The sequence below is a fragment of the Dermacentor variabilis genome, chromosome 9, assembly GCF_050947875.1.
Source record: "Dermacentor variabilis isolate Ectoservices chromosome 9, ASM5094787v1, whole genome shotgun sequence".
Taxonomy (NCBI): domain Eukaryota; kingdom Metazoa; phylum Arthropoda; class Arachnida; order Ixodida; family Ixodidae; genus Dermacentor; species Dermacentor variabilis.
Window position 1 is genome coordinate 92,342,036 of NC_134576.1, and position 24,661 is coordinate 92,366,696.

General features: G+C 48.3%; 1 protein-coding gene across 1 annotated transcript in view; it reads left to right on the top strand.

The window, feature by feature from the left end:
• LOC142557133 (putative serine carboxypeptidase CPVL) overlaps positions 1-24,661 on the top strand; it is a 57,370-nt gene that overhangs the window by 12,464 nt on the left and 20,245 nt on the right. The window contains exons 3-4 of the mRNA XM_075668778.1: positions 836-889; positions 10,266-10,509. Of these exons, the coding sequence (XP_075524893.1) occupies positions 836-889; positions 10,266-10,509 (298 nt within the window). The remainder of the gene's footprint in view (positions 1-835; positions 890-10,265; positions 10,510-24,661) is intronic.

A 24,661-nucleotide genomic window follows, 5' to 3' on the forward strand; every position in this document is an offset into this window, starting at 1 on the left:
GCGCGCTGGCTGCGTACATCGTGTCTCACCTTAACTTTCGCGTGGCTTGAGACTAGTGGGGTGTTCAATGCAAATCGAAATTAGCGAGACACTACTGCGACGACACTAATAAGCTGTGTAGCCAAAGTTTCATTCCTATTCGTGTCGGCGCGGCCAATCGATAGCAGATGATAGTCAGTGATAGTAACGATAGTCGTACTGCCACAAGTACGTAATTACAATGGAAATTTGAAATGCAGATTTTTACATACTTCCGTCTGTTTATTAACTGCGTCAATAAATATACACAGTAACAGTAGGAAGAGGCGCACTGATCAAATCACCCGTCTCGGTTGATGTCAACTACTGGCCAACGGCACTCGCGTATTGGAATCTGCTATAAGACAAAATATAGAACCTTATAAAAGCTTCTGTTTAAAATTTAGAGAGTGCTTGAGAAAAAGACGACTTCACGCACCGCGTAAGACTGCAAAATTTGGCTGAGATATTCATAGCAGCGTATACTAACCACGGAATGTGTTTTTCCCCAAACCCGAGGAGTGGTTAAGGACCCCTTAACACATTCGTGTCACACACTCGTAAGCGTCCTGTGAGATATTCTCGCGGTTCGCACTGTGTTGGTCTCAATATACATTTCGTTCAGATGCAATTGAATTTAATGCATGACTTCTACAAGGATCAGAAAAGGAACGCATGAGTAGTCAGCTTTGGTAGAGGACAAGTAAAGAAACTTGTAAATAAATAAAAAAAGGAAGGTATTAAAACTTATATTTTAAAAGAGCTTTGTGAGTGCTCACTTTAAGTTCTATAAAAGATTTCTTCATTTATATTTCAGATCAGAAGCCAATGGCGATGAACAAGGTGCATCGAATGGTCAGGCAGATGGAAGGTGAGCTGAACACTTCGAAGTTGAAGGAATATTAAGCAATTTCATGATTTTTTGAGCGTAGTATGCTAAAGGAATGCCAAAGTGAATAATAAGGCAAGCTGTATTTATAAAGTACACATTTATACATACGAACGGTCACTCTTACCATTAGAGAAAGTTTAATGGCTGAAAAGACAGAAAACGGCTCATGACGCTGCCTTGATATTCACGTGACGCCATGTAGTTCCACAGTGTCTGTAATTGTCCCGTTAATCTTTTTATCAGTAACAGCGGGCAACATTGTTTTAGAATGGAACCAATGATTGATAGATATAGATAGAAACTTTATTGAAATGGAAAAGATATGAAGGAGGGGTGGTCGGAGCCTCTCAGTCCAGGGCCCCACTGGCCTCTGCCGCCTGCCTGACCTGGCTAATTAAGGACTTTAGTCCTGCCAGGTCGGAGCGGGCGAGCTGTGCCTCCCACTGCTCCATTGTGTTACTTGCATTTGGCCTATGAGGGTGCTTAGTGCGCTCCCAGGTTATATGTATTAGGGTAGGTATGCCACCGCACCAAGGACAGTTGGCCCTATAACGAGTGGGATACATGGCATTTAGCAATTTTAAATGGGGGAACACCCCGGTCTGTATTTTACGCCAATCGGCGGCCTATTCCCGGCTAAGTTGTGGGTGAGGTGGCGGGTATTTTCTGCGGACTCCGCGCTGATGAGCAAGGATGTCTTTGGCATTTAAATTTGTGGAATATTGTGAGGGATAGTGTGGGTGGTTCGGGTTAGAAGAGGACGCCGTCGCTCGGTTAGTGAACCCTCGAGCTAACGCGTTAGCCTTTTCGTTCCCCTGTACCCCCGCGTGGCCCGGTACCACAGTAGGCGATGATGGTCGTTGAAGGATTTGGGGATTATCGCGAGGCTAGCCGCAGTGATATGCCCGTTGAGAAACATGCGACATGTCTCCTGGGAGTCCGTGACCACGACCGAGTTCCTTTGCGAACGCTCTGCGTGAGCGAGTGCGATCGCCACTGCTAATATTTCAGCCGAGGTGGGGGATCCCGCCATGGCCGACGCGGTAATTTGCTGTTGGCTGATCGCGTTCACGACTGCCAGGGCATACCCCCTTTTGTAGCGCTGCCCGGTCACCGCTGCATACACAGCTGCGTCCGTGTAGTACGTGTTGTACCTATGATTATTAAGGTACGCTGATTGAATGTGGCGTGCGCGTGCTTTGCGCCTTTCTTTGTTGTACTCGGGATGCATATTCTTTGGAATTGGGGCTACTGTAATTTTGGATCTCATCGAAGGAGGGAGAGGTACGACCTGCTCTGTGAGATAAATGGTGTATGCTGGGATATTGAGTCTAGCCAATATTGCCCTACCAGTTTTTGTGAAGCTGAGGCGCTCCCTCTGTCGCATCAGGGTGGCCTGCTTCAGTTTATCGAAAGTATTGTGCACTCCCAAAGCTAATATGCGCTCCGTTAAAGTACATTTAGGCAGGCCTAGAGCAGCTTTGAAAGCGGTTCGGATTATTCTGTTAGCCCGCTTTTCCTCCTCGCTGTTCAGGATTTGGTACGGTAAGCCATACGTGATTCGACTAACCACTAAGGCCTGTACGAGCCTTAGGGTATCGTCTTCTCGCATTCCCACTTTTCTATACGTCACGCGACGCATCATTTGGGCTATGTTGTGGGCTGTGGATTTGAGGGTCTTCAGTGTCTGTACTCCTTTCCCGTCGCTCTAAAGCCACAAACCCAGGACTCGCATCGTGGGTACCTCTCGGACTGATTGGCCCTCATCCACGATGTTAATCGATCCTCTGGATTTGTAGCCTTTGGCATGTATCCGGATGACCTCTGATTTTTCGGGTGCGTACTTCAGGCCACTCCATGTAGAAAACTTCTTCACCGCTGATACTGCGCTTTGGAGCGTATATTCCTTATCCGCTAGTGACCCTCTGCTCGTCCACAGCGTGATGTCGTCCGCGTAGAACATGTAACCTAGGTCGGGTATCCGACCCTGATCGCGCGCGAGGCGACACATCGCCATGTTGAAGAGAAGGGGAGATAATATAGCTCCTTGAGGTGTTCCTTTGTCAGGCATTTTAAATAAATCCGAAGTGATTTGGCCAATACTGATGCTCGCCTTGCGGTTGGAAAGAAACGCTCTTAAGTAATTGTATGTACGCTCACCACAACCCCCGAGTTCGAGTTTCTTCAATATTGGGGTGTGAGAGACGTTATTGAAGGCTCCTTTGAGCTCTAGTGCTAGGACTAGTCTCTCGTCGGCGTACGGTATATTAGTTCAAATTTCGTCTCTAAGTAGGAGGAACGCGTCCTGGCAAGATAAACCCGTGCAAAATCCTATCATGGAGTCAGGGAACCAGCTTCGCTCTTCCAGGTATCGCTGCTATGGATGACCCTTTCATAGAGCTTACCCAGGCAGGACGTGAGCGACACCGGCCGTAGGGTATCAATCGAGGGATTCTTTTTTGGTTTGGGGATCATGATTATTTTAGCCAATTTCCACTCTTGGGGCAAGTCCTCCTTGGCCCAGCACTCGCTATTGGAAATCTTTGTTATTTTCGTTAGGGCTACCGAATCCATGTTTCGAATCATTTCATTTGTGATCGACCCTGTGCCCTGTGCCGAGTTTTTAACTGCGGACTGTGCCGCCTCATATACTTCCGCGCACGTTATTTCTTCGTCTAATTTAGGGTTCGCCTCCCCCGCGTATTGTCTCCTCGCGTACGACGATCCGGTGGCAGGTGAATGTCCTATGTACTTTTTCTGAAGAGCATGGACTAGATCTTGGTCTGTACCCTCGAAGTTGTCTGCTATAATTTGGAGCTTCTTGTTATTCTCAGTACGCATGCTCATTGGATCTAGCATGCTTCGTAGTATTCGCCACGTACTGGTCGTGCCAGGAGTTCCTGATAGGGTTCCACAGAACGTCGCCCACTCGTTTTTAGCAAGCTCGTTGGCGTGGCCTCGGGCTTGCTCTGCCAAGAGAGCGATGCGTTGTCTCAGGTGTTTGTTTATACGTTGTCTTTTCCATCTCTTGGCCAGTTTCCGCCTCTCTTCCCATAGGCTGACCAGGTGAGAGTCTATCACCGGCACCTCCACTGTACGCTCAATGGCTTTAGTGGTGTCCCCGTATGCTCGTCGAAGGAATTCAGTCCATCCTCACATGTTGGTCGGGGCTGTATCCGACTCCTCCAGCGCTCTCTGGAGTTCTCTATAATGAGGCCAGTCAGTTAATTTAGTCATTCCTATTGTTCTCCGTATGTTGGGCGTGGAGAGTGCTACTCCGAATATGTCATGATCGCTTCCCAGGTTTTCGTCAAAGGAAACCCCTTGCGCGTCTCTAATGTTAATTGTAAAGGCACGGTCGGGCGCCGTGTCTCTGCTGACACTGTTACCCGTGCGCGTCGGTTTGCCGATCTGATTGATTGCCGGTAAGCCCAAGGCCGTTGCGGTGCGCTCGAGTGGGAACCCTTTGGGCGACGTTTTCGCGTATCCCCATAGTATGTGGGGTGCATTAAAGTCACCCACTATCACCGCCTTATCCCTGGTGCCCACTAAATCTTTTATCGCTGAGAGAATGTGGGCTAGGTCGTCCCCTCTGCTTTTGGGAGGACTGTACAGATTTGTGATTAGTGTGTGCTTTACTTCGTTTCTTTGGCATCACACTGATAACTATGGAATTAGTCTCTCTCTCAGTTTGCGGAGGTGTTAATAATTGAGCGTTTATCGACTTGCTCACCAGTGTGGCGACCTTCGAATTTTGAGGATCGCTCAGAGTGTAGTATCCCTGCAGTTTGGCCGGCTTCACCCCGTTCTCCTGCAGACATATCACGTCCGGAGCAATCCCGGAGTTTTTGATAAACTGGTGGAACACTGCCGCTTTCCTGGAGAAGGAGTGGCAGTTCCATTGCCATATCTCAAAATTGTTCTGAATTTTGTATTCATTGTGATTTCTTAACGTGATTAGCCATGTTGCCCACTCTTATTTTAAGCCCGTGACGCTTCCGTGTCCGAGCCGTCGGATTCTGTTACGCCGTGGCTTATTTTAGTTTTTGTCGAACCCACTGCTATCGCAATTGCGCGTTTTTTGGTAGGAACAGCCTTCGAGACTGCCTTAAGCTGTTCCGCCACGAATACCTTGTGTTTCTCGAAGTCATTCGTGCATAGTTGTTGAAATTCCGTTAACCTTTGGGTAACTAACGCCATCATTTCATGCATGAATATTTTGAAGTTTTCCGCCATCATTGTCTGGATCTGTGCTGCCGTTATCTGCGCGTTATATGAGATTTGGGTTGTCGGAGACTGCGCGGAGAAGGAGTTTATATCTGCCGCCGCTTTCGTTTTGGCTATTTCTTTAGACTGACGCGGTGTTTCCAGCTGCTGTATTGTGCTATTGAAGCGTGCCTCTAACTCTGACATTTGTTTCTCAAGTGATTGTCGTTTGCGTTCTTCTCCTGAGAGCTGTTCTCTTAGTCGCGCATTTTCCTTTTCCAATTTGTGGACACGTTTATCGTTTTCGCCAGCATTCTGTTTTGGAGAAGTGGGAGAAACAACACTCGCCCAGCTCACTTGCTGTTTTTTAGCCAGTGGCGAATTCGACCGCTGCGAAGCCCTGGAGTTGGAGGGGTCCCGCGAGGGGGTATTGCTCTTCGCTCTGCTTCCGTGTGGAGATCTGGATCTCGATCGTTGCCGGTAGAAGTCCTCCTCTTCCGTCGACTCGAACCAGCGCACCGGTGCCTTTTTGGTGTTCTGTTCCGACCATTCCCGCGATCGAGATTGGCGAGTCGTCTTCACGCGCTTGGCGGCAATCAGTTTGTTCGGGCACCGACGCGTCTCGCGCCCCGCCGCTCTTCACACAGCGCACTTCACTTCACATTCGTGTCCTTGTGGGGCTGGATTTTCGAGTCCGCAACCACGGCATATGTTCTTGGGGTTCGGAAAAACGTCCGAGCGGTGTCCCTCTTGCATGCGCTCCAGGCACGTTTGGATTGTTGGCCTGTACTCCGTACACCGCAACTCTACTCCCATGTAGTACACGCATTTGGGGCGCGTGCCTCCTGAGAAGGTGAGGCGAGCGGTATTTGAGCTTCCTAGCATTCGGACCCTTTCGATGGTGACTCTTTGGGTCCTGTTTCGCAGGTGTTGCTGGAGATCTGCTCATTCGGTGTGTGCTGAGAATCCGTGCACCACCCCTTTGTAGCTATCATCTGGATCCGCTACGTACACGTTGAAGGGGTGTTGCTTGCCTCGCAGCTTCATGCACGTGATTCGACGAATGACGTCCGCCACTTCCAGTGAAGGTGTGGAGACGATGATGATATTCGTTCTCTCTCGGATTCGCAGTATGAAGTCTTCTTCAGTGAATTTCATTGGTTCGGTACGTTTCCTGTGATTATTGTCCCGGTAGCCCGAATAATCGCTTGTGGTATTTCTGTTCTCAGATATTCCTTGAGCATTAGTCCCTTGTGGGGCTTGAGTATTATCTTGATGTCATTCTTCGGTAATGGTGGCATAGGCCTCCCCTTCCTCGGGCGCATGTTGCGACGACCGATTTGCCCGTCTCCTTTCGCGCCGACTGCTGATGGTTGTCCGCTTATGTTATTCTTGTTGTTGGAAGCGGTTTCCCTGTCGTTGTGCTTGACAGCCTCTCGCTGTCGCCGCGATAGAACTAACTGCCAGCTGTCCGTCACCTGGTTGTGGGCGGCGATCTCTTGGCTTTTGCTAGTCCCCACTTCGGAAATTATTTTAGTGTTCCCGTTTTCGTTCGCGTTGCTAACCGGATGCAGGGGAGGGGGGTTATTTGGTGGTCCATGTCTTCTGATGTAGCCATCTCCTACGCTCGGCAGAAGCGATCCGATTATTAAGTGATGAGGCTGTCGCTCACGCGCTAAGCCTATCGAGGCCTAACGGGGCTTCCGCCGTTTCGAATTTTAAAAGACGCGTGGTATGACGAAATATTCACTCACGGACGTGAACTTGTTCTTGAAACGAACGTTTGTCGAGTCGAACCCGATCAGATAGTCGAGGCTGGTGCAGTTGACGAGTTTTCGGCTAAAACGTCCATAATCAGTGTAGCCCATGTGAAAGAGCGAGTTCTGCCGGAACTTCTTCGTCTTCCCGAATGGTTGAACTTATCAACTTTCGAGAAGTATTACTACACGAAAACAGCCTAGACGAGAAAATATACTTTGGAATTTGTGACGCTGCGCTAACATACCGACGCAAAGATGGTTGTAGCGCGAAAAAAAAGAAATGGAACTTTGGTCTTCGTTTTCTGTTGCAATGAATAGCCCTTCCTGTGAGATCAACGAAAGCGTAGTTTCAAACGATTACCGTATAAATCCGAGCTGTTTTAGTGCTTCTCTTTAGTGTCCCTTTACCATGTGAAAACGAATCAAAGTACACTGCATAAAATTATCACATAATGTCTCAGATGCAAGCGCTTTCTTACGGAGAGTACGATTGATTTTTCGCTTAATAACTCTTGCAGAAAAGACGAATAGCAGCGTGCAAACAATAGCCTTTGGAGGACCACGCTCTCAACGATTTGTTTGCCATATTTGTACTGTTGGCTTCCACTAATGATCAACTTCGTTTAAAGTCCTTCAGCTCTGCTTTGTTGATTTTATGTGTACCGCAGAATGCAGCGCCACATCTTTATTGTGCGGCAGGGATGCTTTTAAAGTTGGCGCTACGTTTCGGTCTTGGTGGTGTGAATTTCTGCCAAATCCCGCCTGCAAGTTGTTCATATGAAGTCCTACAGGATTGTGGAGACTCGATGACGTTCGAGACGTTTTTGTGATGAAACCAAGCGACATGATTCAAAGACGTTAGCTATATAAAAAAAAGTATACGCGATTGCCGCTTAACAGAACAGTCTCTAACTTGGTTGATATGGTGTTTGGGTAATGCAAAACATATTTCATTATTGGCACCAAAATTCTCGCAACTATCTGTAAAGGGAACAACAGAAGCAAGCTCTAAAGGAGTTTCTCAGAAAGTGGCAGGATCTGAAATATATTTCTGTGACACGGACTTTCTATCAATAAAGCCGTTCTTAGAAAGTGGTAGAAACGGCTCAAACAAGCACACATTTGATAGATATTTATTGCATAGCATATACAGGCTGGAAAGCGTCCTGGCACGGCCAATTGCCCCATAGGCGGCCAAAATATGCTACAACCTAAATTTTGGAGGCCTTATAGCGGCGCCACTCAATATGTAGGACTCTCCTAGCACGTATGTGTTATTCTGCCGCTTGTTTGAGCAGCAAGAGCACTTTTCATTGCGATATCAATAATAAGGACACTCCAGGCGAATTTACTGCGTTGTCATCACCGTCGGTGTGATGCTCTGTACAATGTCCAAGGGCTATGAGATCCTTTACAGCCACGCGGCGCCGTTTGCTGCAGGCTCCAGGGAAAGCGTGAGATCGTGCGCCTGCAAGAAGGTTGTCTTGAAGTGTACCGCCTTACCACTCGCTCCGTGTTCTGCGCGAAACAAAGAATGGGGGGGGGGATGTTGATAGCGCGCTAAGGGGGAGGAAAGGAGGCAAGTGTGTGCGCTTGCCCAAGCGTTGCTGTGCATGGCATGGCTGAACATGGCCGCACGCGCCGTATCTTGCAGGTAATCGGCGGCGGGTAAAAAACGTGCGCAGCTTGCAGTAGTGGTGCATGGCTGGAGTCAACAGCGGACCTCGTAGGCACCTAGCTTTTAAGTGGCTTGCCTAAGTTGTTTGTACGTGTTGCAAAGTTATGCTACGTTTTGCTTGGCTAAGTCGTTGTAGGTTTTGCGAGGTTATGGCAGGCTTGGCTAAGTTGTTTCTAGGTTTTGCGAGGTTATACTAGGTTTTTCTAATTGTTGTATCGGCGGGCTTGGCGCTGGAAGTTTTCGAGCAGTCGTAGGCCGGGATCACTTTCTCCGCGACGTTAAGCGTTCAGGCGCCAACTATCGCGTTTCCTGGTCTCAAACTCGGTATCTTTAACTCGGCATCGCCTCGTCTCATTCGCAGCTTCGGTGCCGTATTCCGAATAAGCTCGGCGGCGACGCATCGCTTTTTTATTGGCAGTACTGCGCTCTTCCTGGTAAGCCGCTTCTTCTTCAGGCGTCAGGAATTTCTTCGGTCTTCCCATGGCAGTAGCAGGTACGCACGGAGTAGTGAAGCCGAAAGGTGTGTCGCCGCGCGGGCTGTTCCGTGCTTTTACTCGCCTGTGGCGTCAAGGCTCCTCCCTACGCGTGTGGGCTGAGAGGAGGTTACGTGGCTTGTTGCTCTCGCACGTGGTTGCTAGGGAACGGGAGGTGGCGCACAGTTCGGCTGAGTTTCCTGGTAACGCTCCACGGCGCAACTAAGTGCAGAAACAATTCCCTGTTAAAAGGTTACAAGAGCCGAAATGGCTTGTGGCGTGGCGTCCGCTGTGCTCTCGCGCGCCTAGTGTTGGAGGTCGCGTAATTTCAAGTTTCGAAGCCGCGTTGAAACTAGAGGCGGCACGTAAGTGTTCGCTCGCCACTGCTGCCGCTATTCACGTCAGCGTTCTGACAGTGAGTGTCCGCGGCCATTGAGTGAGATTTGTTCTCGTTTCTCTGTGCACGCGTGACACAATGCTTTTGAAGTGAGTTAGTGAGCGAATGTTTACTGAAATTTATACGACCGATAAAACTATTAGACTTACTTCGCACAGCTGTCTAATGATTTGCTATCGCAATCAATGATTCGCCTTTTATGCCAAACTTCGATATTTCTTTTTTTTTCATACGTCAGCAGCGCTTCCTCGAAACTTAAAGTAGCGAAGCCTACTCTATGCGGCAGTCTTCGACCATGCCCAAACCACGGGACGAACTAGCAGCTACATTTACTTGTTTATGCATTACACATCGAACAGTGTTAAGACGGTGCACAATATAGGGCTGGAGCTCTGTGCATCTTCCTCAGCAAACGGAACTCTTGCTAATCGAAACGTATTTTTGCGGTCCCTAGTGGTCCAGTTTAATGGGATTCTACTGTATCGGCGCTGTCATATGATTGTCAATGTCAGGTGATGACGTAGGTTACGTGAAGCCGAAGTGTGCAAGAGACATCGGATATACTGTTTCTGTGGGAAAAACAGGGAATTCTAGTTTTAATGCTGCAGAGTCCAAAGAAGGCGACATCTTTTCGGAGAACTGTGAATTGCGCTAGTTGTGATGATTCATAATTGATACAACGCCAACAACGAAGGAGGAATTTTGTTTATGGCCTCGTGGTACTATTTTATTTAAAGGAAGAACAAATGCCCAATTTTCCGCCTGCCTGACAACTGCATCATGCCGCGTAATTAGTCTCAGTTGTCATAAAAAACAAAACATGTACGTGCTTTTTCTACAGGCCTTACATGCAAGCGGGTCCTCCAGCAATGAGCCTCGAGAACTTAAGTGCCTTCCTGACTCCGGAGGACTTCGAACCCCTGTATCTATCACCATACATTGAAAATTGCACATATGAACTGGGACGGAACAAGAGTAAAATAGCACTGGCGGAAATGCTCGCTAATGTGAGCGCATACTCAGGCTATATCACTGTGAACACCACAAGCAACAGCAATCTATTCTTCCTGTTGGTGGAAGCAGAGGTAAACATTTTCTTTCTAATTGTGGTAACGGTGAGCATCACAACAACAACGAAAAACAATTTTAGAGCGCAGCTCTTTGGCGTCCCTTCCTGGGTTTCGCGTCGTCGTCGGCGTTGTCGTCGGCCTCGTAACCAGCTCCGCCCCCCTTTCATCCCCCCAGCGCTAGCAGCGACCGACTGATACCGCTGGATGCCGCTGACGCCGCTAGAGAGTCAAGATAACGTGACTGCATAGAACACCGTCGCCGCCATGCAGAAAGAGGAGGAAAGGGTCCCCCCCCCCTGTTCTTGTGTGGCGGATAGGGTGCTCTTCAGTTGCCGACGCGCCGGTTATTTCACGTAGGCCCCGGCACGTCGACGAATACGTGACCACCTTCCCACGGCTAGACCTGGTTCTTAGCGCTGCGGAAGCGAGGGTATCATATTGTTTGTGTCGGCATCGGCGGCGTTGTCCCTGAAACCAACTCCGAAGCTGGGGTTGACTCACTATCGGCGTCAGCGGCATCAGTCAGTCGCTGCTATCTCTTCCCTCCTCCCTTTATCGTGTTGTCCGCTTGCTGCGCGCGCTTCTGCCCCCATCGTTTGCCGCTGGGTGTACACGCCGCCCCCCTCCCCCCTCTTCCTGCGAGTCTCCGGTTGTCAAAGCGCCGGCTCGAACTTAATTCCTTTCTTCGCTCCTCCTCCAATGCAACCCCCTGTGCGGTGGCAATCAGAGAGCCAGATCGGTGGCGGCGGATCTGTATATGTGCACCGCCCGAGCCGAAATTGCCGCTGCCGTTCGCCCTGTGCGGTGGCAATCAGAGAGCCAGATCGGTGGCGGCGGATCTGTATATGTGCACCGCCCGAGCCGAAATTGCCGCTGCCGTTCGCCACTGCGAAATTATCTGCCAGTTCTTTCTGAGCCATGAGCGAGACGACCGATGGAAGTCCTCCGTCTGCTGCTGCTGCTGCTGCTGCTAAACGAGCTGCCAGAGCAGAGGCCCAGTGCCGTCGCCGTCAGAATCCAGAGGTGCGTGCCGCCGAAGCAGAAGCTTACCGTCGCCGCCGTCGAGATGATCCAGGAGTACGGGAAACATAAAAAAAAATTCTGTGATAGCGCATACATGTGTTGCTCGATTTCTTTGCCTCAATCTATCGAAAAGGTGAAACAGCTTATTTGCTGCGCTCAAATTTCGCATTAGGAAGTAACGTAATCGTCGGTACTTTTTTTACTAACGGTTTGAATATTATTTTTGAGACACAAGTAAAGATATCTGTATAAGTCAACGAAAGATGCTTTAGATGCAATTAGCGATTCGTACTAATCATACCTAATAATACCTTTATGCTTATATTTCTTGGTTTTAAGGAGACGAATAAATCAGTGAAAAGAAGAATATTCCACGCCCGTTTGTAGAGAGAGAGAGAGAGAGAGAGAGAGAGAGAGAGAGAGAGAGAGAACTTACTTGAACGGAGGCAGAGAGGTCGGCCTCAGCTCGCGTGCTCTAGCTTGGTATTGTAAACATGACGAGGGGTAAACTGGGACGTAGAGACTGCATATTAGAGGTGATGATGTGAGAAGAAGGATGCACGACGATGAAGGCAAGTTCGGCCTTCTCATTGTTATCAACGAAGTATAAAAAGTGACCCAGAAATGTCATGCGCCTTCCAGAGCATGGCTGGAGTCACTAATCTAATTAAAGCTTGACAAAAAACGCGCAACGAAAAAGCTTCTGCATGAGCTTTTCCTGCGTGAGCAGCACAGTTCCCAAGAAAGGTCTTTAAGTTATCTAAAGAGCAACGATAACCGGCTCCAGTACGGCGAGCACGGCGCTTTTAGCTGCTGGAGTCTGGAGACCACAGAGAATCATGCTTATTGACTCTAACAGGTGCTTCAGTATTTTTTCAGTGGTTTTCTTATCATTACTTGCGACTCCTTGCTTGCCTGTAGGGTCGTAGGCTTTATTAGCCCCAGCATCCTCTCCTTGACGTAGAGGAACACTGCGGCATGGCGTCGCGCCCGTAGGTGGAGAAACCATCAGTTTGTAGAATTACCGTTTTAGTGATAGGTAACCGAAGCTGCTAAAAATCACTGGGGTTGCAAATACAATAGGGCCATGCATTACTATGTCCCAGTTAATGTGCTATTGTACCCATAATAAACTTCGTAATGTCTGTATCGCGATCTTACCGAACAAATTTCATCTTTCTGTGTACCTATCGCCGTGTCAAACTGAATATGCTACCTTTGTCAGATTAATAATGGTAAGAAGGATCACGCTGCGGCTGCTTCAATACTTTGTATGAAAAATACCTAGAGACGACAATAATGACGCTGCGGCTGCTTTGTATGGAAAATACCTAAAGACGAAAATACTTACCGTACTTTCCTGCGGCGGAATAATTTAGACATCCGTCTTAAACAAACAATAGTGCTCATGGGGGAGGACTAATTCGCATTTTAAGCTATTTAATACGCTCGTGACATGAACAAAAAGGCTAAATACTGCCCACAATTACTGCTTATATTTAGCGTGTTTTCCAACAGGACAATTTCAAACGTTGCTTTTACTAAACTTTAACGCATTACACGCCATGGCCACATTCGTCTCACTGCGTTGTCGCGCAAGAATGCAGATACATTGCGTTTGCAGGTAGTTTATTGCTTCGTGTAGTAAGAAAAACGTTTAGAGTAGGCAAAATTAAAGTTAATTACGTTAAGTAGTTTCTTTCTTTGAGACACTACAACTAATTTGGCACGATGCAACCCCATTATCGAAGCGGTCATGGCCTCCCGAACTTTACCGCTATAAAAAACACCTATTACTTTGTTCTCGTCGATGTGTCGATACAATGGCAGAATTATTGTACAGTGAACCACAAATGTAAGGTACCACGCAATCCCGTAAAACGTTGCATTTCCGAGCAGCCTGTTAAAGTGGCCATTAAAACCAGACATTGCCATGTTCTTCGCAAATACCAGCAGTGGCTATATTTGTGAACACCAGGCTCCGTTGTGAGGCTGCTGAGATATTGAGTTTTTTCTCAGATTACTTCGTCCGTAAGATGTTGTGGGCGACTGTACTTATGGTATTGGTGAAAAAATAAAGCTACATCTATCTAAAAATATTGCGGCAATAGAGCCGTACCAGCTCTCTCCCCGTAAGCCCTCCAACAGCTCATTAAAAAGCACACGATCTGAAATGGTTCCTGTTCGAACCATTAAACAAGTCTAGGTGAAATCTAGTGAAATCTAGTGAAATCATTTTATCTACGGTGATATCTCCAGCGGATCTTTAATGGCATATCTGCTGGACTAGAAACGAATTCTTCGCACGATATCATCTGATTTCTGTTTTCGCTAAACCCACCTGCGTATGAGGGACGATGTCCAAATGCGAAAATTCAGGAATTCAACAATGCATAGGAGCCACTTTCTCCATCGTCCCAGAAGAGGCGAGCTCATATGTGGCGAACATACGTAGCATACCTGGTATTAGTGAGGAGGAGGAGGAATGAACGTTTATTGTAAGAAACAGCGAGAAAGTGTACTTTCTTTGCCCTAGGTGGGCGGCTCTCTTAGTCCAGAAAGCCGTTGGCTAATGCTGCAGCCCGGGCCCAGTCCACCAGACTTCGCTGAATATCCAATCTCCGTGCCTTTAACATTGCCTCCCACGTTTCTTCGATCGCTTGTAGGGGTTCTGAGGCATCATCTTCACTGTTTTTCTCGCTGTGCGGGCACACCAACACCATGTGTGGGATCGTGTCTGGTACGTCGCAATACCGGCATAGGTATGAGAATTTGGTGGGGTGCATTCGGTGCATGATAATTCCATGCACATATGTATTTGTTTGTAGTCTGCGGAGGGCGGCGGCTTCTTCCTTGCTTAATTTTGTATGATGTGGAGGATATTGTCTTCTTTCCAGTCGGTAATGTTGCAATATTACGTCGTAGTTAATGGGAATGTCCTCCACCCTCGTCACTTTCCGGAGACCGTGCGGCAGGAAATCCCGGCTGGTATGCTCTCGGGCGACAGCATGTGCTGCTTCGTTTCCTGCCAGGTGTTCGTGGCCTGGGGTCCATGCGACGTAGGTGTCGGGTAGTTCTTGGCGTCTTGTTATTTCTTTTAGAATCTTCACTGCTGCGGCAGAAATTCGGCCTTTTCGTAGGTTTCTACATGCCGTTTGCGAGACGCTCAAGATGATTGCGGTGTCTTTGCATGTGGCGATGCCGAGGACGATGGCCACTTCCTCCGCCGTTTCTGGATTTCTGGCCGGTATGGTGGCAGCGATTAGCTCCTTCCCTTTGTTGTTGGTCACGGTAATTGCGTGTGGTCTTCTACCTGGGTATTTCGCCGCATCTGTATATCTCGTGTTGGGGTTCTTTGAGTATTTCTTGCTCAGCGCTCTAACTCCTGCTTGTCATCTGTCTTTGTGGTATGTTGCATGCATGTTGCGAGGTATTGGAGCGACTGAGATAGAGTCACGAAGAAGTGGCGGTAATCGGGCTTTCGCGTCTGAGTCTGCTACGAAGTTTTCGCTGTATGCGAGCTTGCGAAGTACTGCTCTGCCTGTTTGAGTCAGCTTAAGGCGTTCCAGCTGGCTGGCTCTGTGCGCTTCACTCATTTCTTCCCAGGTGTTATGGAGGCCAAGTCTGAGGAGTGTTGTGGTTGAGGTCGTACTGGGGAGTCCTAGTGCGCTCTTGATTGCTTTTCTGATGATGATGTTGAGTTTTTCAATTTCAGCTTTCTTGAGGAGTAGATATGGGGTGCCATATGTGATCCGGCTTATAAGGAGTGCTTGGATTAATTGGACGGTTTATTGCTCTTTAAGTCCTCTTCTTTGGGTGGTTATACGCCGAATGAGATGGGTTACTCGTGTTAGGGTCTTCTGAAGCTTCGGAAGTGTAGCTGCCCCAGAACCGTCTTTATGTATTGTGAGCCCAGGGACGCGGAGGGAGCTAACTTGAGGTATATCGATTCCAGTGAGTCTGACGTTGGGATCTGGAGCGACGTAGGCTGGTGGTCTTCTCCGGGTCCTTGCCTTGTGTATAAGTAGCTCTGATTTTTCGGGGGCGCACTGGAGACCGCATTTTGAGAGTTACTGTTCTATCTGATCGATTGCCTCTTGGAGGGTAGTTTGCTGTTGGCCGGTTGTGGACGCTTTTGTCCATAACGTTATATCGTCGGCGTATATTGCATGGCCTAAATCTTCGATGCCATCGAGTTGTTGTGGGAGCTTAATCATTGCGAAATTGAACAGCAAAGGTGGAATGACTGACCCTTGTGGAGTTCCATTGTTGGGCATTTCGAACTTGTCGCTTCCGATGTTGCCTATACCCACTGTAGCCGTGCGATCTTTGAGAAAGTCGTGTGCGTATTGGTAGGTCCGGATTCCGCAGCTTCTATCTTGGGGATTTTGGAGGATTGCTTCATGCTTCACATTATCGAAGGCTCCTTTTACATCTATTGATAAAGTAGAGAACTTCTTGCGGCGTTCTAGGTGGTCCACGAGGTCTTCCTTGAGCTGTAGTAGTATATCTTGTGCTGAGAGGAGCTGTCGGAAGCCAAATATTGTGTCGGGCATGAGTCCTGAGTCTTCAAGGTATGTGGTGAGGCGATCGTTAACCATGTGTTCTAGCAGCTTTCCAGCGCAGGACGTAAGGAAGATGGACCGTAGGTTGCTGATTTGTAGTGGCTTCTTGTGTTTTGGGATCATAATTACTTTTGCGTGCTTCCATTCTGCTGGGAGCACACCTTTTTCCCAGCAGTTATCCATGTAGTCGAGGAGTACATTTAGCGCCTTGTCTGGGAGGTTTCGTAGGATCTTGTTGGCCACCTTGTCATTTCCTGGCGATGTGTTACCGGTCTATTTGGCAAGGGCGGCAAGGAGTTCAGGAAGCGTGAAAGGGCTGTCGAGCGTGAGATTTGGTTCGCCTTTGTGCGGTCGGGGATCGGTAACCTTGGGGGCATTGTCTCCGACAAGTTTACGCTTGATTTCTTCCAGAATTTGTTTGTCTGTTCCTGGATGGGAGTTAATGATTTTCTTGAGGCCATGTCTTTGCTGGGTCTTGGTTCTGGTGGTAGCTAGAAGGGCTCGCGGTATATGCCAGGTCTTCTTCGTGCTGAGTGTGCCTTGAAGTTGGTCGCACAGTTTATGCCACTTCTGCCTGCTGAGTTGATCTCCGTATTCTTCTGCTTGCTTTGTTATGTGAGCGATCCGTCTCTGCAGTTTGCGGTTAAGTTTCATCTTTTTCCACCGCCTCAGTAGTCCTCTTCTGGCATCCCAAACATGTAGGAGGTGAGAGTCTACGGCCGGCGCGTTCATCGTGAGTTGGATGACTTTAGTGTGCTTCTCCGCCGTCTTGACCACTTCGGTGAGCCACTCTTCAATGTTTTCGATGTTTTCTTCTATGTCATGTTCTCGGAAGGCCTTCCAATCCGTCAGCTTTGCCGTTCCTGTTCTACTCGGCTTCTTATGGTGCAGGATTTCAAGCTGAAGGATGTGGTGTTCGCTGCCGAGATTTTCTTCCATTCGGGTCCATTCCGCCTTGGATATTCCTACTGTAAAGGTGAGGTCGGGATTTGTATCCCTGGACACACTGTTGCCTATTGGAGTCGGTAGTTTAGGATCATTCCAGAGGGTGAGGTGATTTTGTTGCGCCGAATCGTGCACTCGCGCTCCTTTCTTGGTCGTGTGCTGGTAACCCCATGCTGTGTGGGGGGCATTAAAATCCCCCATTATTACGAGTTTATGTCCTTTAGACAGTTTTCTGGCTTACGTGATGAAGTTTACAAAGTCGGATAACGGATCCCTGGGTGGGCTATATAAGCATAGTACGTATAGTCTTTGGTGTGTCTTCTTCTCAGGTAGGACTTCCACTAGGGTGTGTTCCACGGTTGTTCCCTGAATTGTGTGATCCTGCGTGGTGAGATTTTTCTTCGTCAGGATGGCTGTTCTCTGAGATCCGCTGTGTGTATCATATCCCTGTATGCGCAGATTGGTGTAATAAGTTTCTTGGATAGCGATGATGTCTGGTTGTTCCAGTTTGGTCAGTTCTTGGAGGTTTCTTTTTTCGGTTCGGATAGAGCGACAGTTCTATTGCCACAGCTTCATTGGGAGTTGTGGTAATCTCTTCTTGGTATTACTCGCCATCTTGTTCGATATCGCTCTCTTCGCCCCGCGCCATGGATTCCGGTCTGGCTGCATTGTGGAGGTCTTTACGTGCTTTCTTGCAAGCCGTGTCGACGTTGTTGAGTAACTTTTCTTTGTGGCTTTCGTTACGTGGTTCTGCTTGGCATAGGACATGAAGTTGCTGAGGTCTTGGAGGGTAGCATGGATAGGGGCCAGCTGAGCGGTGATGTGTTGCAGGAGCTGTTGTGTTATCTCCTTTGCAAAAGTGGCCATGGCCTCTTGTATCTCTTCCGCACCTCCATTGTTACGATTTCCTTGATTCTTTCTTCCGTAAGGGGCGGTGGGATGTTTGGCATTCCTTGAGGTTTCGAGGCTTGATTGGCGGTGTTTTGTTCTTTGCGTCTTTCTATGAGCTTGTCAATGAGGGCTTGCTGATTTTGGAATTGTGCTCGCAGGTCTCGTTCAGTTTCCGTGGGTTCTTGTGCTCGTGTGTTTCCTCCTGCAGCGTCTCCATACGTGACTCGTTTTTGTGGGTTGCGTGTACGGGATCCAGATCGTGATCTTGACCGGGGTCCATCGTTTGCTTGACCACTTGTTGATTTGGAGTCACTTCTGGATCTGCGTAGACTCTGTAGTGAGATACTGCTTGATTCGGATAGTGCCGGAAAGTCTGAGTCTGAAATTGAGTTCCATCTGCGTTGTTGCTCTTGGATCTTGTTTTCCCATTGCAGTCTGATCTTGTAAGGTGGTGGATTTGGCTTCAGTTTATGTCGGCACCCCTTCCCTGCTGTCTCATGGGGTTGTTGACAGATTTTACAACAGGGTTGGCAGTCATGTTCTTCCGGTTGATGTTCCATCCCGCACATGTAGCAGAAGTTGATAGGGGGTTTCGGGCAGATATCTTGCCGGTGCCCTAGTTCTCCGCAGGTTCTGCAGTACTGCACAGATTTCCTGTATGGTTTGAAGCGGTAGTCACAGCATTAATATATGATGTTCTATGGGACGTGCGGTCCGTCGAAGTAGACGAGTGCTGTTGACGATCTTCCCAGCATGCGTGCTGCGAGAACCGTGTATGTTGCGGATACTCGTAGTCCCTGTAATAGTTCTTCTTCGCCCGTGCCTGGCGGGATGTTGTAGATTACGCCTTTGCTGATGCCCTCTGGGGTCCTGACATGCGCTTTGACTTCGTAAATCGACCCTCCAAGCTGGATGCTGATGATCTTGAGGAGCATGTCGTACGCTATATCTTTGTTTGGTGTACTTGCGATTATTATATTCTCGGCATGTTGCACTTGAATCCGGATGTTGTCGTAGAAGTCTTTCTGGGACAACTAGCTAGCTCGGCCGATGGCATGTGTCACGGCCACCAATGTCCATTTGGAGAGTTGTAATGCTGCCTTAGGTCTGTAGATGATCTTCGTGTCGTCCACTGGCAAAGGCGGAAGCCTCGGTTTTCTATAATGTGGCATGTTTCCCGCAATAGGTGTTGTTGCTCCGGCTTGCTGCGTTCGTAGTTAGTCTGCTTCCGCGGCTGTGGGTTTTGTATGCACCTGGGTCTTCTTGCCTCTCCTCTGCCATGTGTGCCATTTTTCCTGGATGTTTATCGCCTTTCCGCTGTTCACGTCATACGTCCACTCCGCTTCCAGTTGTTGCTGCTCTCGTATCGTCTCCACCTGCATTTCAATGCTGTTGTTTTCCTGGCTCAGTTCTCGTGCACTTGCTGCGTCGGATGCGTCAGTCATTGGCACACAGCGGCAGCGCCGAGTCGCTCTCGAAGAGAGCGAGCGGCGGCTCACGAGCGCTCACGAGGCACGGGATACGCTTCACGGGTCACGCGCGTTTGGCTGGCCGCTTAGCTTTGTAGGGTTAGCTTCGTTAGCGTGGCGTGAAACCTTCAAACGGAAAAAAATGACGAGAATTCCACGTACCGCTCATAAACTTGATATCCTCCGGTACCGCTTCCCGTGCCGCTTCCGTCGATGCCACAGTTTCGATGAATAAAAGCAGGTGTCCGGGAAATTGCCGAAAAATGCAGGAGCCCATGCGAAGGGCGTCAGCACTGCTTAGCCGCGACTGCTTAACCTATGAGTCACCGCGGTTTCTGTGGTTTATTATGGACAAGCAGTGGCTCATTCCAAATCCTTAATTTGTGTACAAATATGGTTCTAGCTCAGTTTCGGTAAGTATTGATAAGAATTTTGATGCGAAAATCATCGAATGGCCCGTTGACCAAAAATGCCGGCGTCTGTCGCCTGTAGCAGCGAAACGGCGGGCAAATTCCCATTGCCGCCGATGTCACGTTATGAGCGCGCCTCGACGGAGTAAAGCGGGTGAACGGGAACGCCTGCTGCCGCATTAGCGCGCCAGGTGTTGCGTGAAGGGCGAAAGCATCCCCGCGACACCATGTCATCCTCGCTCTCGTAACCGGAAGCCTTTGTTACCTTCGACGCGATCCCTACAGGTTGCGGAATCAAGCATCTTTACTTTCTTTCGATCACTATCTTTGTTTCCTGTGCGTTCCCTCCTCGCGCAAGCCTGCGTTTGAAGTGTGCCTTGGTAAGGCCAAACAATACCAGCCTATTGCGGTCGATCTCACCGGTCCCCACCCTCTCCTACCGTGCTTTCCTACTCTCCGCCATAGGCTAGCGTTCGCGCCTGCTTTACGGTTGTGGGGGTGGCGCCTCAAGACGGAAGTCAGTGGAACACTGACAGACGTGTGATCCCTGAAAGACGCAGGGAGGGAGCGTCTGCAGCTTCTCCGTTGGAGAGGCAGCCGCGCGCGCTCGGACGCCCGCCTGACGCAAGCAGTCGTACCATACCGAAAGGATTCAACGAGAGCGCACGCTCCCATAGTGGCTCCCATAGGTGGCTTTGATAGGGCCTGGCGGCGGAATTGACTGCAGCGCACCAAGCCGCCAGCGTTAATACCTTAAGGACACTTCTAGTTTCGGCTTTGGGCGGGCGCATTTGGAACGCTAGCTGGCACGCAATGCGCCGGCTGCACTGATCGGCGCGTTAATTCTTTTTTTCCTTCTGCCGCTGAACCGCCTGCGGTTTTCGTGCAAAACTAATTATTAAGTAACAATTATTGCGAACGATCCATACAAGCCTCCATACAATATGTGCCGCGTGCAATTTCATAAAGACGCAAGACACCTTGTGAAATGACGAAATGTTTATTTTATTCTATATAAATACTCGTTGCGGGCATTTTGTCCATTCGTTCAACGTTGTGGCGCCAGGTAAGCAGCAGTAGTTCCCGTAGGAAGCTTCACCAGACGACATCAGCTGAAAAAATTACATTAGAAGCAAGTGTCATTTTGGTAATAACACGTAGGAATAATGCGTGTAGAGGCGAAATATGCGAAAGTGGTGAATGGGCAGCATTACAAACAAAAGCAGTTCGCTTTTAAATACATGGCGTAGAAAATACCCAACTCATCCCAAACAATACCCTATATACCGCGAGAACATCCTATTTCCAAGCATTCCCTTCTTCCCGGGACTTATTTCTTACACCTTAAGAGCGCAAAAACACATGCCACTGCGCGTTTCCAAAATAACTTGGCTACAATACACAGAGGTGACCACAACACAGGCCCTCCACCAGAATATGCTGGGCAATGGCAGAATTCGTTCTACTCGCACTCAAGACAAGTGCGTGGTTGCAGAGCCTGTCTTCAGTCGTGCAAAAGATAGAATTTTCGAGTTACAAGTTCGTAGTGTTTTAGCTGCTTGGCGTTGTCTTTTGCGAGTTCTGCCGGCGCAAGCGGCACACTCCCTTGTTATCACTCTTGGCAATTACTCGTTGCGTTTTCGACATGCAAGAGTACCAATAGAAGGTTTAAGTTGTTGCGGGGCCACAAAAATTGTCACAAACTTCTCACATTAAGATTCAGTACACGCCAAACTAACTTTGTCGCCATGGCCGAGCTGCTTATCGCTGCGTCACGACAGGCGCGGTGAGTGTGGCTCAAAATCATCCCAAGATGCAACGAAATTAATTACAATTATGTTGGGGGTCAGAGAAAGCGCCGCGCTTGTCCCAGTAAGAATCAGTACACACGAAAAAACTGCGCCACAAAGCCGAGCTGCTTTTCGCTAACAGCGTCACAAGGTCAGGCGCGGCGAGCATGCCTCACTAAGAGAAAAAGTAGCAAATTTAATTTCAAGAATGTTGGGCGTAAGAGAAAGCGCCACAAACTTGTCAGTACATTAAACATGTAATTGCGTACTAGGGCCGAGCTGCTTTTCGCTAAACGCGTCACAACGCCAGGTGCGGCCACTGCGATTGAAAAGTACCCCAAAAAGTAACGAACTTAGTTACGATAATGTTGGGGGCTATGGAAAGCGCCAAAACTAGTCTCAGATAAAATTCAGTGCACGCGAAACCGCTTCACAGCGCCCTGTACGACCAGCGTGCCCAAAAACTTCAGAAATAAGTTAAGATAATGTTGGGCTAATCTCTAATTCAACTAAACTGTGGTTTGACGGCCGAGCTGTTTTTCACTAATTGCGTCACAAGTCTAAGTTTCGTGCCATAAACCTAATTGCTTGAAATCCGTCGCAGACTGTCGAACAATATTCCTCACCTTGCAGTAGTCCAATAGCGCAGTGGTGTCGTGTCGAAGTGCAGAAGGAACGCAAGAATTCGCCGGGAGCCCAACAGACCAGGCTAAATCCAAAAAATAGAAAAACAGGCAGACGGGTGACCGAACAGGCCAACGCTGACATGCGTAGCCGGTAGCGCTCGGTTCGGCGGCGTGTCTAAGGAATGACGCATGCATCTGGCGCATCATTCGCCTGTCGCTAGGCAACGGAAGAAAAGTAAGCCGCAAAGTATAATTTAATTTGTACGCAGATATTTTTTGTTTTGCCGGGAAACAATTAAAGAAATTAAGAATATCTGTTAACTTCATTTCACATTCTCTTTTTCGATACTCGCGGCAGCAAACGGTAGGCGTTAATACTAGCATGACGTATTTCCTGTTGCCAGTTCTCGCCCGAGTGCCCCGAGTGTCCTCTCTTGTTAAATTTCTCTCTCTAGGGTCGTACCATCCGGGTAGCGTCGCATCGCGGCTACTTCCTGCACTAAGGCGCAGCAACGGCTCCCATAGGGAAGCGAGCGAGTGCACTGGCATTGAAAAAATATAGGAGGCGATGGGCCAAATCAAAACTCGCCAAGCGTCTCAACGCGCTCGCTTGCCGCGAGCAGATCATTAGTCGAAGGACCACTCGGCGGCGTTTAATCGGACATTAATGCCTGCGCATTCACAACTATTACGAAGTTCATAGGCGTCCTCAGGTTTCTTTGCATTTTAACTAACAGAAATCCCAAATGAGAGCAACCTTCTTTTTTATATGCGTTGGTACATCTTACGCTTCTCGTGGGAAACAGGAAATCCGGCTTGACTGCGGTAATCTTATTCATTTTTCAACAATGTAAAAGCCTTGTTTTTCTAATACAACGTCAGACACCAATGAACTTTGACTCAGCATCTTCAAGGGGCAGCGCGAAACGACAAAGACAGAAGGCAAGAAAACACACAAGACAGCGCTGAACTCACAGCCAATTTTATTAGAAGACCCATACACAAACTTAGTACTACAACCTATAAACACGTGCTCTCTCATCGATGGCGTCATTCACAGTACACAGGCAAACAGCGAAACCATGTAATATAATGCTCCACTATGAAGCGGATTAACATTTCCGTTCGCAGGGTTGATAGAAATTTAAAAAGTAACCTAGATGACCAAACTATCGAGGTGCTAAAATATGTTGATGATTTTCTGGTCTCTGTGAAGAATTGTAAGGTTAGTTTTCACACATGAAGTGCCAGGTAAGGATGACCTGCAATTTTTAGATGCGAGGCTTGATCTAACTGATAATCATGCGTGCTGAATGTATTGCACAAAGTCAGAAAAACCAATTTGAAATTTTAACGCCGCACATTCCAAGGTGATGAAAATTGTCATTGCTTTTTCGGTTCTACTTTCCGCATTTTGCAAATCTTGTTTTCACCTGACTTCAGATAGTTGTTTAAAACAACTGGGGCGTTTGAGAGCGGCAGGTTTTCGGGACGATGCTATCCGCGTGACCATTGAGAAGCTTCTTAAGCATGTAAAATTAGGAGCGCCCACAAGAATCAATAACCCAGAGCCTGCTCAAAAGAAGAAAAAAGTAGTAATTCCATATGCACATAAACTATCACACCGCCTCAGGAATGTAGCAGGCAGGTGTGAAGTAAAGGCTCTTTTTCTGAGGCTAATAAGATGGTAAGATGAGGAAGCTGGCAGAGGCCGCCTCCACTGTTGCTGGGAAAAGCTGCACTTTTAAGCAGGCGTCCTCGCCTGGGAATTATTTACGAGCTCTCGTTTTTCTGCGGTCACGTCTATATCGGCCAAACAGGCCGATGCCCGAACACTAGATTACAAGAGCATAAGCGCTCGCCAGCGGGTAATGCCTATTCACATATCGCACGGCATTGCTCTGAACTCGGGTGTGCTCCAATCTATGAAGGCGCCACAATTCTTTCCGCAGATAGCAATCAGACGACGAGGAAGATTATTGAACCCTACCATATCAGGAAAAAAAGGTTCGCGTTGTGTAAGCATCGTTCATGAAATCTGCATGATCCTGAAATTGCATTTCTTGACCGCTTCATAGTGCAGCATTAGATTACGGGATTTCGCTGTTTGCCTCTGCACTGATAACGACGCCATCGATGAGAGAGCACGTGGGTATAAATTGTAGTGCATAAGGTTGTATATGGCCTTCTAATAAAATTAATTGTGAGTTCAGCGTTGTCCTCTTTGTTTTCCTGCTATCTGTCTTTGTCTTCTTGCGCTGCCCCTTCAAGAAGTCGAACCAATAACAACTTGCACAAATATCGATTATTCTAATGTTGACTAAGGTATGCTAAAGAAAGAGTGCCGCTACTTTGGCCGAGTTTGGTATGTTTCATGATAATATGGCACTTGCATGGGAAGTAGAAAACCTCCTGTTGCACTCGGTAACGTGCTCTAGACTAAGCTGA